The 14,200-nt window shown below is 45.2% G+C and overlaps 1 protein-coding gene across 1 annotated transcript in view; it reads left to right on the top strand.

Moving 5' to 3' along the window:
• NHSL2 (NHS like 2) overlaps positions 1-3,337 on the top strand; it is a 239,216-nt gene extending 235,879 nt beyond the window's left edge. Inside the window, exons 7-8 of the mRNA XM_069463449.1 lie at positions 1,326-1,458; positions 2,288-3,337. Coding sequence (XP_069319550.1) covers positions 1,326-1,458; positions 2,288-2,609 — 455 coding nt within the window. The 3' untranslated portion in view covers positions 2,610-3,337. The remainder of the gene's footprint in view (positions 1-1,325; positions 1,459-2,287) is intronic.
• Positions 3,338-14,200: the final 10,863 nt, after the last annotated feature.

Genomic DNA, 14,200 nt, shown 5'->3' with positions numbered 1-14,200 from the left:
TATGGGAACCATGGGTCGGCCTTATTCCCCTTGGGATCAGGACTGACCCGGGGCAGATGGCCAAGGCCCAGTTTGGGCCAGTCCACCCTCGAGCCCCTAGTGCTGAGTTAATGAAATCAAACTAGGTCCTAACACCCTTGGACTTCAGGATCCCATCTGCCTAGTCAGGCGTGCATCCCTGGGCCCCAGGAACTACTTCTCCACCTCCCTGTACAGTACTTTTCATTAGCTGCACTGAATTTAGTTTCCTGGGGACTCAATGCCCCCTAGTCTGAGTTCTAGTGCCGCAGGAGGCTTAGGGGTTTCAGAAACAATGGGATATGTTACCACCAGCAGCCTTTCCTCGTGCCTGCCAGAGGGAAGGGAGCTCACTTTCTTGGGTGGTTTGAGGCTAGCTCTTCCAGGAACCAAAAAACCAGGCTAGTTAATGTTTCTCATCCTTTCTTTTTCTGTCTCTTTTTGTTTCAATTGTGATAAAATACACAAAATATAACTTTTACCAGCTTAACCATTTTTAAATGTGTAGTTCATTAGTGTTAAGTACATTCACATAGTTGAGTAGTTGAGCAACCAACCTCCAGAACGCCTTTCATCTTGCAAAACTGAAACTCTATACCCAGTAAACAACAACTCCCCTTTCCCCCTCCCCCCAGATTCCTCCCTGGCAACCACCATTCTACTTTCTGGCTCTATGAATTTGACTACTCTAGACACCTCATTTAAGTGGAATCATATAGTATTTGGTTTTTTGTGACCGGCTTATTTCACTTAGCTTAATGTTCTCAGGTTCATCCATGTTTCTTATCCTTCTTTGAACCCATAACAACAAACATCAAAATCTCGTGGCCTTCTATAAGCTGATTTGAACTTTTGGTATAAGTCAATCATTGTGACTAACACAAGCAAATCAAAGCCACAGGTAATTTTAGCATATGCTTCCTCAGACACCACAGGCTCTCTGTGAGATTCAGATAGGTCCCACTTGCACCCACTGGGTGAGAGTCATTACTTTAGACCTCTCTCAGCTCCTTGATTTCTAAAAATGATGCACCATATTTAAAGCAAGAGAATGCTCGGGCTGCCTGTTGCAATGACAAAGGCATGAGAGAACAGGAACCCAGGCCGATCTTCACCACTCACTCCACCTTGGGCAAATCATTAAACTTCTGAACTTCATGTTCCTCCTCTGCAAAATGGAGACATTAAAAATCTCCACCCTGCTGCCCATCCAGAGTTGCTTTGAACATCGAATGAAATAACATATGAGAATGTGCTTCATCCTATCTTTTGTTGTCAAAGTCATTCCTTCTGATTCTTATGCCTAGGGAGTTCTGTGGAACCAAGTACCGAAGAAAAAAGTTTAATCAGTGATAAAACAGCCGAATGGATTGCGGAGGATGATGATGACGTCTTTGTGGCTTCACGCACAACTGAAGATTTATTTACTGTGATACACAGGTCTGGTACCATTTTCATTAATTCTAATTTCAATTGCCTTCCCTTTTTCTACTTAAAGAAAAACTTTTACCTCTAAGCGGCCATTAGAATTGCAATTGGAGACTAAATTCAGATATGCACATATATGATGTGACGTCCAGGGCGTCACATCTCAAATTCGCTGACATGGTTGGGTGAAGGGGAGGAGGGGAGTGGGGGAGGACCAGGTGCTAAGTGAGAGGCCCCTCATCTCCTAGCAACCGCTTGACCTATTGTGGCTCCATCTGCTCTCTCACAGCTGTCTACAGTCAGAGACATTTAACCCTTCACAGAATTCCTTGTACCAAAAAATATTATCAAGAGGTGAAATAGGGCACCAGGCAGTATATCAAAGCAGGAACTTGGGCAAAGGGGGACCAGATGGGGACCCAGTTCTTGAACAGGGGCACCAGTCAGGGGCTCGGTGACAAGAAAACTGGAAAGAGCCCAATTATTGGAGCTGGAGCACCAGTTCAGAACAGGACCGTTCTCCAGGTTGTCCTGGTTCAGAGTCACTGAGCTGCTAGCCTTGACTCCTGAAATTCGTCCTTGGTCCTAGAACCTGGGTGGGACTGAGCCTGCAGGCACAGGCCAAGTGACTCCAGCTGTGGGCCTTGAAAGGCATGTGGGGACAGGGGACCCAACAAGGAACTCTGAGGACGTAGAGGTGAGGGAGAAGGCCAGTCAATACGATTGCTTGCCAGGCCGCTGCACGGCCATTCTCAGATTGTGTCACTAGCATGGAGGTCTGTGAAGCATTGGTAAACATCTGCTGCGTGAACTCACTCAAACCAAATTTTCTCTTATTTAGGTCCAAGAGAAAGCTGCTCGGCTGGAAGGAGCCTGGTGAGACCTTTGCCTGCAGCAGACAGAGCTCCCACTCGCCGATAAAGAACACAGCTGAGTCTCCGATCAGTGAGTCGGCTGCCACCGCAGGGTTGGGCGGCAGCGCCAACCTAGATGCTGGCAGAAACGATGATTTCAAGGCCTTGCTACAAAAGAAGGGAAGCAAGGCAACACCGAAGTCCCGCCCCTCAGCAGCCGAACTGCTGAAGACCACTAACCCACTGGCTCGGAGAATTATTGCACAATTTTCAAAAGACTATGAAACCACTGATAACCCCAGTACCTAAGCACTGGGTTCAACAAGCGGGGTTTACTTACTAAACTTGGGTAGAGAAGGGGAAAGAGAAAAGGTTTTAAAAAGGAACCTTGGGAATAACGACAGAGCCTACATTTCTATCACATTAACACACACTGTGGACGGCAGGAGAGAGGCCACTTCATCTAGAGCTAAAGTCATCAGGCACTTAATCATCTACAGACACTTTACATTTTCATACTTACAGTCTTGCCTTGACTGACTCCCGAGTTTCTTCTTATTTTCCCCCAGTGGTGCGCACTAAGAAGTTCTCAGATGTGAGGGCACATGTGCCACCTTTTCAGTCAATGACCCAGCTGCTCCATCCCTGGCTCCTGTCACTGAGGGGCACAGTGTGAGAGCAGATTGGAGGCTGCCAAACCTGGGGTGCATAGGGTGCCATTACTGATAGCTCCCTTTCCAGGGGAGGCCCTGACAGCCCTGTGTGGAGAGACAGAAAGACTCTAACGCCTCCTCAGCCACAGTTTAACTTCCCTCCACCTATGAGAGGTTTGCAGGTGTGCACTTATTTCGGCATGGGGTTGATTGGATGGCTTTTGTGGTGCAGAATATGAATGTGACTCTGTCCTGAAACTTCATGCCTTTTTCAGCTTGATTGTCTACACGGAGATCAGGGTGATGAGTTTCAATAAATATATAGACCCCCCCCCCATTAGTTAGAAAAGGCCTGGACCAGGTTGCTTTGGATGAACCAAGCTCAGCCAACAAACGAGACAGTCATTTGTTCACTCAGATCTAGCCAAGGTAACTCGCGCGTGCGCCTTGAGATCCTTCAAGAGTCTGCCAACAGCGGTAGCCGGGATCTGTGCCCAGCACATGCTGTATTCTAAGAACTCTCATTTCATCTGCATATAACACTCATTACAGGAAGTAATTAGCTGAAGGAACAGTATCATCAAAGGCTCAAGGAGGATAGAAAGTAAGTGCACCTTGCCCCTCACCATTCAATTCAGATCGTGGTTTGTGGTTGGTTTTATTCCAAAAACCAAGAACATTTAAACTAAAAGGATCTATCCAAAATCTAAAAGGCAGCCTTGCAAGTTGCTATGGCCCATAACACCAAAAAAAAGGGCTACTTTTTGTCATTTAGGTTCTGCTGTTTGACCAACTTTCAATTAACTGTGCTGGGGCACAGTGTAAGACTTGGGGAAATGGGATGCTGAAAGACCTCCAGGACAGCCACTGCGATCCCTCTGCCCCAAAGCTTATAGGCGCTAACTATTCTTGTCAGCTCAATTTCCTAAGCAGAGCAAGAGCACTGACTCATTTGATCTTCATATGCCTGATTTCTGAGAGGTTGGGGGGAAGACAGACAAAGCATTGAACAAAGAAAACCTGCTGACCAGTGATGGCAAGCTAATTGTCTACCATCCCAAGAGGCAAAAAGAAAAGTCAAGTGAAATTGTAGCCTGCCTCACAAAGAGAGTTCCCGGACCTCTTCCTACTTCACCCCCCACCCAACAGATTCATTGGTCAACCTCCTGGAGGATGCAGTAAGAGTTCCAGAGACAAGCAGATCTCAATTTCCACAGGTCATGTTGTTCACCAATGAGAAGCAAGCTCTTAGCTCAACTGCCCACACTCCAGCCGGACAGAGCAGCCGAAAAACACCACCAAGTACTGAGAAGATCGGGGCCTTTCTTTCACGCAGAGAAGCTCTAGGCCTAGGCCCTCGGTTGATACAGTTCTGAATTCGAGACTTCTGGGAACAGGCCAGGCCTACTAGCTCCCTTGCAATCAGCACTTCCTCTGATTTAGAACGAAACCAAATAAAATAATAAACAGCTAGTGAAAGCCCAGTTGCTTTGGAAAGTATTAGAACTACTTGGTTTGAAGGTCTTCAACAAATTTAAGGGATTTTTGCCTGAAATAAATAGATTCATCCCTGGCCTTAGTTTATATATGAATTCCACCTTGTCTGCCCCAGACTCAGAATTCCAAAAGACAGAAACCTTTTCCTCTGTAGAGAAATGGAGTGTTTGTGCTTTTACTTAACAAAAATGAAAGGCTGCCAGGGCCTGCTCCTTGGGAACCATTACGACTAGCTGAACTCTAAAGCTGAGTATGGGACTCATAGTTTAGGACTTGTTACTTCTGCTGATTTTTCTGGAAGTTTCTTGTTTACTACTTCTGGTGGGTTGTGCCTCTCCCCTCACCTTGCTACCTCTGAAGGTTTCCCCCAATATTCTAAAGCTGAACGCCCACTTTTCTGGTTTTCGATTACCTTGATTCTTGCTTTCTTCTACAATACTCTGTATGCCCTGAATCTTTAGAACACCTTCTAAATCGTCACTATGGCCCTCAAATGCTCAATGGTGTTCCCATTAGCACAAGAGGATTTGGGGCAGAGTGTATGGTCAGAGATAACATTCAGGACTGGAAATATTCATTTAATATTTTGCAACAGGTGGACCTAGTCCCAAACAACCAAACTGTGAAACTTCTACCAGTCATTGATTAACAGAACCCCAAGCACCTTCCCTACCCCTAATGCTCCACCTCTCTCCTACCCTTGATTATTGCAACACCAACTCTCTCTCCCACCCAGGCACTTACCACAATGTCTGCTGCCTTCTGCAGCTACTCTGCCAAGACTGGAGAAGAGAGGCTGAAAGCCCCTCTCAGGAATGCTTGCAGAGAACCTACTGCTGTGGCTAGTACTAGTACAAAGAATAATGATAATACTTTTTAAAGGCGGAATAGAGAAGAGGTTTGAGTGAAATGAAGTTGGGCCCCAGGAGGTCAGCTTCCATTTCAAGTTGGTCCTAATCCCCTTTTCCCCTCTGATTCCAACCAATAGTAGCAGATGGCCCTGCTAGTCTGACTTCAATCCGCTCAGAAATAGAGGGAGCCAGCCCCAGGAGAGGAAGTTAATCGGTAACTAAAGGTGCTTTGCACTTGGTAGGTATTCAGTACATGTTTGTGGTTCAAATATTGAGGAGAGAGAGCAAGTTATTCTCGGTACAGCAGCAAGCTTGGCTGGTGTCTCCTTTTCTCTGCTTGTACTACTTGGCCCACCTCAGCCTCCCGCCTGGGCCTCCCACCTGGCCCCAACTTGTTCCTTGGCCCCAGTTTCCAGAAACTGTATCCCTAGCCAACAGCTCACCCATAAAGGAGGCGAGACAACAGGCAGCAAAATAGTTCCCGTCAGCTTAATCACCACAAATTGACCAGCTGATCTGGAGAAATTACCTTAAACGTGCAAAGACAGAGGAGATCCTACCGGGCTCTTCTAACAAGAATTTCACCTGACATCCATGTCAACTGTCTGGGCAACATAGATCCGATTACAGTCTCTCTGTACCTGCGGTCTGAGCAGATCTGTCTGTGCACCCGCCCTCTTCCTCATAAATGAACTAGTCGGGAAAAAGATGAGTTCATGCTTAGTGCTCTGCTCCTCATTCATTCAGCCTTCCGTTCTCATCCAGTCTGTGACATGATGGTGAGCTTTCACTTTCATATGATTTGCCAGGGCCAGGACTAGGGTGAGGTGAGCGAGGCGCCTAGCATGCCAGATTCAAGGAGGCGCCCACTCTCAGGGCCATGCAAGTGCCTTACCCTCGTCCCAGCCCTGTGATTTGCACTCTGTAATGTGTTTAGCTTCTCTTCTTATGAACAAGTATAGTTCCTCTGATTTGGGGGGGGTAACTCCCTATCTGTTGTTGCACCAAATGTTTTATTGCTATCTATTTTTCCATTGCTGTAAGCCTTTGTATGCCTATACATTAAAGAAGCTTCAATAGTATCAGAAAACATAGCTGATTTCTAAGTTACCTGCTCCAAGTGGTAATTTAGCACCCATTTCAGTAGGAGTGCCCACAGGGACAGCCCCCCAGCAAAGTAGTGAATGAGTGGGAGGTCTGTCACCGTGGTCCTGTCTCCTCTTTCTGTTCCATTCTCCCCAGACTTCACTTCCCAGCACCAACTCTCCTCAGTGCCTCCTACTTTGTTCTCCTCCTCTCTAAGAAACACGTGCTCTCAGGAAAGGGAAAAATTCATTTACCATGAGATTATGGCTTATGCTTAATGCTACCTCTTTTGAGGGTCACTTGCATTTTAACAGGGGGAAAGCCTTAAGCCAAAGGAATGAAGTTCTACTTGCAGAATGTTAGGCGTCAACTAGTTGTAGAAGTGTATTTTTCACCACAGAAAGGCCAAATTCCCTGACGGCTAACTCCAGAATATAGAAAGTACCTTAATCTCCTGGACTCATTTTAATTCATAGCTGATGGTCAGGTAAATTGTCCTGATACCCAGTGCTATTCAATATGGTTACTACCAAGGGACTCTCAGAAATGGCTACTAAAAGCCACTGAGAAGGCCTAGATCATTCATATTGTACATTACCATTTTTACATAAGTGGAATTAATACTACTTACCATTTGAGTAAAAGAACACAAGGATTTAAAGAGTTTGTGAAAATGTGCCCTGTTTGTGAAAGGTGAAACTGTCCAATCCATGTCCGATCAATGTCAGTCGTCCGGTATTGGTGGTGATTATTAAACTTGTTGGAGATACAACTTTCCTGAACACAAGACTGCTTCCCCCACTTTATCTGTTATGGGCTGTCACTTCAGCTTGGTGTGAGAATGAGACCATATATATACCAGAGCCCCCAGGCCTTTCAAAGCCTTGGCATGTATTTCAGCTATGAGTGATGAAGATATTAGGGATTTAAAAGTACAAGAGAGTGGGAAAGAGGTACAAAGAAGTGCCTTTGTCAAAGGGCAACAAAAAGTATAATGATTTAAATAATGATATGAAATAAGCAAAGTTTTAGAGTACTTTGAAACAGATTTGTAGAATACAGTAGCAAATGCTTATAGACACGCATTTGGGGCGTTTTTAATAAGTTTAGCAAAAAGAAATTTGCATGAGTAACATAGGTACATACTTTTGTTCAGTAAAGCCTAAAATCTAGGGCAGTGGTTCTCAAAGTGTGGTCCCGGAACCAGCAATGGCAGCATCCGTGTGTGTGTGTGTGTGTATGTGTGTGTGTGCGCGTGCGCGCCTATTACAGTAACGTTACTCTTCAAGCCACTGAATCACTATAGCCGCGACTCTCCAAACGATTCCAACCTTTCCCCTTGTTCTGGCTGTCATTACAGTGATCAGCCTCTGGCCAAGAGGTATATATTGTCATCTTGGTCAGGCGTACGTTTGTTTGGTTTTAAGAAATTGTCAGATTGAATCAACCACTTACTCAACCTGCAAAACCTTTGATTGGACTGAACCAGCACATCTGGCCTGGTTTTGGTTATTTTTTTTTTTTTAACTCACAAATGAGAAGAGGGAAAAGCGTTAGGTTTGTTTGGTATTGCTAACTGTTAAATGCCTGTCTTCACACACACGGTGGCTGTTCTCCAGAAGGGCTCTGGCAGAAGTATAATATGTTTGATTTTAAGATTTTGCCTAAATAGTAGAATTTGATAGCAACAGACTCAAAACAAAGTCTGACCTGGAACAGCCAGTTAACCCTCTCAGCTTCTTTGTAATGCCAAGCTTTATAGAAATTTATTCCTTACATGGTCTTGCTTTTTTTAATGTCCAATTTTATAAAATGTTATGCATGCAAATGCAGCATTGTGCTCATCGTACAAGTCACCTCAAACTCATTCCTTCCTCCGTATGTATATGGTGAAGAAATATCAATGTGTATGTTCTGAAGTCTCCTGGCGATTTGTAAATTACAAACCTTTTCATTAATTTTTAAATGAGATGTATTTACTCTGGCTAGTAGTTAAAATTTTATTCTTTTTATTATATTTCACTGCTACTTTTTTCTACAGACTCCACAGCTTTCTTTGGGGAATATTTCTTATTTCTACATTGTTGTATTTATCTTATTTCTATATTTATCTGTAGTCATAGAATGTTAGAGCTGAAAGGGACCAACCTCTCTTGTTTCGCAGATGAGGAAAGTGAGGCCCAGATAGGTCAAATGACTTGTATATGATCACACTGTGAGTCAGTGGCAGGGCCCAGCCTCAACTCTGGGTCTCCTACCTCTGGGCCCAGTGTGTTTTCATTTAAAGCACTACATTTATAGAAGGCCCACAGCTGACTTCTACATTAACGACACATGAATTTCCCTGTTATTTCTGTGAACTATATGCTTTAAGGAAAAATGTTCAAGAGTTCTTTAATTCATGAATCCAAAGACAAATATGATTTTCAGTTTAGAAACATTCGTTTCCCTCCAAATTCAATATATGTTCCCTACTTTGTACAATGGATATGTTCCCTAAAAGTTGTGTGAAAAAAATGGATCTTTATAGATCAAATTCCATTTTTCATCCAGGAAGTTTCCTATGTAAGGGAATCTTCTGATGACTTCTTTTGAAAAACCAAGATTCCTCTTGTCGTTGTCCCTTAATGTCTCTACTTTTTTTTAATGTGCACTTTTGTATTTGGTGTTTATTTAAAGTAGGACAAACCAATATTAGCTTTTCTAGACTCTAACCTTCTCTTTGTAATCTTTATTAAAAATTTTCCAACTGTAAGATGCTCATGAGCTATTTTGTTGTGTTCTAGAATTTCACCTAGCTTGATATTTTGTCAATCCCTGGGCTCAAACTCCATCTCCATCTTATTAAACAATAACAGAATTCCTTCTTCAGTACTAAGCTCTGCATGCAGTCTCTTTTCCAGAACATTCTTTGCCTAATATTTCTTAGTGTGGCTCTCTTTTTGGCTATTCTCGCATACCTCACTATTCTGCGAAGTTGCAGGCAGTGCACCTTTAGGGTTGTGCTAGTCATATTGAATGGTATTTCCAGATATTTCCATCGTTCCCTTGTTTCTCCTGGACCTCCTCTGGTTTCCCTTTTCAGGCATTCTCAGAGGCTTCTCGCAGGAGAGCGCTAGGATTTCCCCCATCATCTAGACAAGGGATTGACAAACTCTGGAAGGGGCCAGACAGTAACTATTTTAGGCTTGTTGGGCTGCATGTGGTCTCTGTGGCATATTCTTCTCTGTTGCTGCTGTTTGTTCATTCGTTTGTTTTACAAACCTTGGATAATGTAAAAAAAAAAAAAAAAAAAAAAAAAACATTCTTAGCTCGTAGGCCATACAAAGCCTCAGGCTGACCCCTAATCCAGACTGTCTTCTGGGACAGGCATTTCTGTGACCTGCCCCCTGTGGTGACTGGGTTGTGTACTAGGTGATGTGGCTCACTGCCCTCCCATCCACTGCAGTGTCAGGCCAGTCTGACTGCACAGGGGGCAGAGGACAGGGGCTGCATATGCCAGCCATTAGTCTTCAGTGGGGTGTCCTTCATTCTCTCCCTCTCTCTCTCTCTCTCCCTCTCTCTCTTTTCTTTTCTCTCTCTCCCCTCTCCTCCTCATTACTGACTACCTCGGTGTAGAAACCCTCATTCTTTTCCCCAGTCCACCTGTTTTTGTTATCCAATGTGCCTCTGCTTCCCTGGGTTTGGGGTAAGCTGGTAGGAAAGAATGGATTTCTGAGTTTTCTTATTTCTTTCGTCCCATCACTGCTCCCTCAAAATTGTGGTTGGGGACCCCTGCCCCAGTCCACCCTGTACTACTTTCATGGGCTTAGGGCTGTTACTGGAAAGTCTGATGGCCCAGGCCATAAGATTCCAGTCTAGCCTATGATTTTCTAGGGAAATCACCAGCTCTTTTGGTTCCAAAGGCTGGTTTTAAACCCAGAATATCCATCTGTCCATTTTCTAATGCAGTCTGGACTTGTTCTAGACACAGCAATCAGCCCTGGCGAGAAAACCAATGAGGTGCAGAAGGTATTCTGTGCCCACAGTTTTTCCCCGCTCCTGGGATGGGCTCCTTGGGATGCCCCGTGCACCACCACAGCCAGGGAGCATTCAGCACCCACCTCCTCCTGTTTTCCGAACTTCTAAAAGGATTCCCTAAAGCTTCTTCATATCCCTCTCCATCCTGCTCCCAGCTCCACCTCTCGTGCTACTTGAGAGTCTAAAGCTCAGATTCATATTTTCACATTCGCTCATATAAACATTGGGGGATGCGAGTGGATGAGAAGGTGTGTGTGAATTTGGTTTCTCCACCTGGACTGTGAGGGCCATGTTCACTAATGAATCTCACACACACATGCGAGCGCACAGCGCCCGGTGCCCTCATCGGTTCTCTGGTCCGGGTCCAGATCTGATGGGACTGGTCAAGAAGACGGGGCAGTGGGGGCTCCTGAAGCATTTCTCCTTTCTTGTCTTTTGAGACCTTCTTTCCACCGGCTTGGCTTGTGCTGCCTCTTCCCTAGGGAGCCATTGGAAGAAACTCCTCTGTGGTGGTTGTGGACAGGCCTGCACACAGAGAGCTAGGACTTCAATTCAACGTGGACTCAGTCACTCAGACATAGCTCTCAGGCTGCAGCCTTCCTAGCTCAGCACATTGCTTCTTAAGGACCTGTAGTTTGATTTCTGTCATTTGAGCCCAGGGATCTACTCACTTACTGAAATGTAAATTTTCAAAAGTCAGAGACAAGTAACTTTCAGGATTTCCCTATTTAAAAGCATCCGTGAGACAGTTCCTTTCTGCCTTCTGTTTAGGATTTCCAGAATTAGGAATGGAAAACAGGCTTGTTCCTTGGATCCAGAAACAGCAAAAATACTATACTTGCCAAGAGCAAACTGAGGAATGAGCATTGGCCAGTCCTAGTGTGCAGAGCTGGGGATGGACTTTTGCTAAATTAGCACTTACCATTCGGTGCTTACTGAGTGCCAACAATGCATTTAAGAAAAATAAGGGAGACAGAAATTTACAGACCAATACCCTAAACTGGAAGGCAGTCCCCCCAGTGATGAGAATGTGTCCCTGGATAAAAATTTCAAGAAGCAGCAGAAACAAGGAGAGATCACAATCCCAGTCTTTTGTGTTAGGATTCCAACACAAAATGGAAGGGAGCCCTCTGTGGGGTGATGATACAAAGGGTTTTTCTTGTCTTTCTTTTTTTTTTTTTTAAAAAAAAAAAAAAAGCATTCCTTACTGGCTTGCTACCAGCAATGGAACTGTATTCTTTATATAGCTAGAGCTGTTTGTGTCTTCTTAAAATAAACTTTTTCTGTTAAAATCTTTTTGTTTCGCCCTCTGGTTTTCATTGTAGCAATGGTGCCTTTATTCAGACACTAAGCCCAGTTTGTGAGCGTGTTTTACTGACCACACACGTGTGGGGCCCACACACATTGGATTTGATGCTCACAAACTCCTGAGAACCCAAACAGATATGTGGCACGCAATGCCTTGCAGAAACCTGGCTTGCTGAGCCATGGCCCTAAGACATTTGGGCAGGGCAGTCGGAGTTCGGGGACTTCATTTTAGGGATTGGAGTTCAGCTGTTCATGGAGCCAACGAAAGGCTGCAGACATGGAGAGAGAGACGCTGGGGAAGCGGGCAGTGGGGCAGTCTTCACCAGGCTCCTGAGGGGAGCAGGTGGCCTTAGCAAATGTCCTCAGGGCACATACTCCCTCTTTGTTCTCTGACTCAATAAAGCCACCGGGCAGGGCAGACCAGAGTGAGTCTGGGCCAGAAGCAAAAAACCCAGACCAGATGTGGCCCAGATCACTTCCATCCCTCAAAAAGGATATGGTCCCATCACGCGGATGGTGACAGCCATTACTGAGGGCAACTCCCATCTCCAAGGAGCTTTGTTCTCTGTTCCCAACCGGCCTGAGCCTCTAAGGCTGAGGCCGTTGCAGCCAGTATCCTTGTCTCCCCAGGCCCCAGTGGTAACTCAGGTCCTATGACACCACCAGGCTGCTCTTCCAAAATGACACACCAGAACTGGAAATAGCCTAGAAAGCTTATGAGGGGAGAGGGAGAGGCTAGGGCTACTCTCAGACAATAGCAGGTGTTAAACTTGAAAATAAAGGTCAGAGAAGGAGGATGGCTCGAGGTGGGCCTCATGGCAAGCAGTGCCTCAGTGGGACCCCGCAATTCAGGGTCTGGTATTCACCCCAGGAGGTTCAGAACCTCCTTTGCACCTGTCTTAGACCCTCTTCTGTTGCTATAACAGAATACCATAGACTGGGTAATTTAAAAAGAAAAAAAACTTATTTCTTAACATTCTGGCAATTGGGAAGTCTAAGAGCATGGTGCTGGCATCTGGTGAGGGCCTTCCTACTGCATCGTAACACGGCAGAGGGCATCACATGGCAGGAGGACAAGAGCATGCCATCTTAGGTCTCTCTTCCTCTTCTTATAAAGCCACCAGTCCCGTCCTGGGGGACCCACCGCAATGACCTTATCTAATCCTAATTACCTCCCAAAGGCCCGACCATCAACATATGAATTTGGGGATTAAGTTTCCAACACATGAAATTTGGGAGACACATTCAAACCACAGCAGTGTCACTGTGCCCTAAGTTGGTGAAGCTTTTAGGAATTGACTCACACTAACCAAACTCATGAAAGACAAGTAAAAGTCAGGTCCTGGCATATTAGTTAATGGAAGAGAAAGTACACTTTTCAAGCAACGGTCCTAAAGGGGAGGCCTGCAGGCTGAATTGAACTCGCACACATCGTCTGGACTACACAATGTTGTTTGTCAATTTTTTTAAATTTCCAATTTACCTAGTTCCCCAACATTCCCTGTTTCATTAAACCCAACCGGCTTCATTCCCTCGTACTACCTGCCAGGCTCCTAAAGTTATTTGAGTTCGTGACCCTTGCATTAAGGTGTTATCACAGGTTACTGTGCAGGATGTTTGCTAGGGAATGCCCTAGGGGTCAACACTTGTGGGAGAGAAGGGCAGGGAACAGGACCAGGCAGGAAAAGGAGATCGCAGCGATGCAAGTGCAGCAAAGCTTCGGCTCACTAGGTGATGGGATCTGGCATTCAAGTGACCTCTCAGTTGTCCTTCACTGGGCCAAAGGACAGGCCTTCATACCCCTGCTGCAATCATCATTGGCTCTGGGCACCCCAAGGGCATGACCTTGGGTGAGGTGTCTCTCTCCAACTGAGGCAATCCCTGAAGGAGCTGACAGCTGAAGAGAGCTCTTTGCCGACAGCACTCCCAACAGCCGGGCAATAAGTCCTCCCTTGAAGGAGGATCTGGGGGACACGGTTCTGTGTCCATAATAGGTGTCTTTCTCCCATAGACAGTGCAAGCTATATACTTAAAATTCTTATTCCAGTTCCCCTTTTTATAGACCTCTCCCAGTCCTTACTTCAGACAGATTACAGTTCATTTGATTAGTTTTATAGCTTTTTTAAATTATAGTCACCATTCTGGGACACATACTAAGAGCCTTTATTGGACTTCGGTGTTTCACAAGCCTCATTAGTGTCCATTAACAAATCGTCTCCAAGGATATGTCATGTTGCATATGCAAATGACTAAATTCATGCATCATAAAATACCATGAATAAAATGCCACCGGCATCTACCAGGCACCTACAATGGACCAGGCATCATGTGCTCCTCCATCCACTTGTTTTATTCTTCCACTTAACAAATGTGTGATGAGCTCCTTCTACATGCTGGGTGCAGCACTGGGTGCTGCAGGTAGAGTAGTGATTGACAGAGACACCATGCCTGCCCTCGTGGAGCTTACCATCTAGCAGGGCCACTG

This window comes from Eulemur rufifrons, chromosome 30 (genome assembly GCF_041146395.1).
Source record: "Eulemur rufifrons isolate Redbay chromosome 30, OSU_ERuf_1, whole genome shotgun sequence".
NCBI lineage: Eukaryota > Metazoa > Chordata > Mammalia > Primates > Lemuridae > Eulemur > Eulemur rufifrons.
Note: the sequence above shows the minus strand (reverse complement) of the source record. Positions and strands in the feature narration are given on the sequence as shown.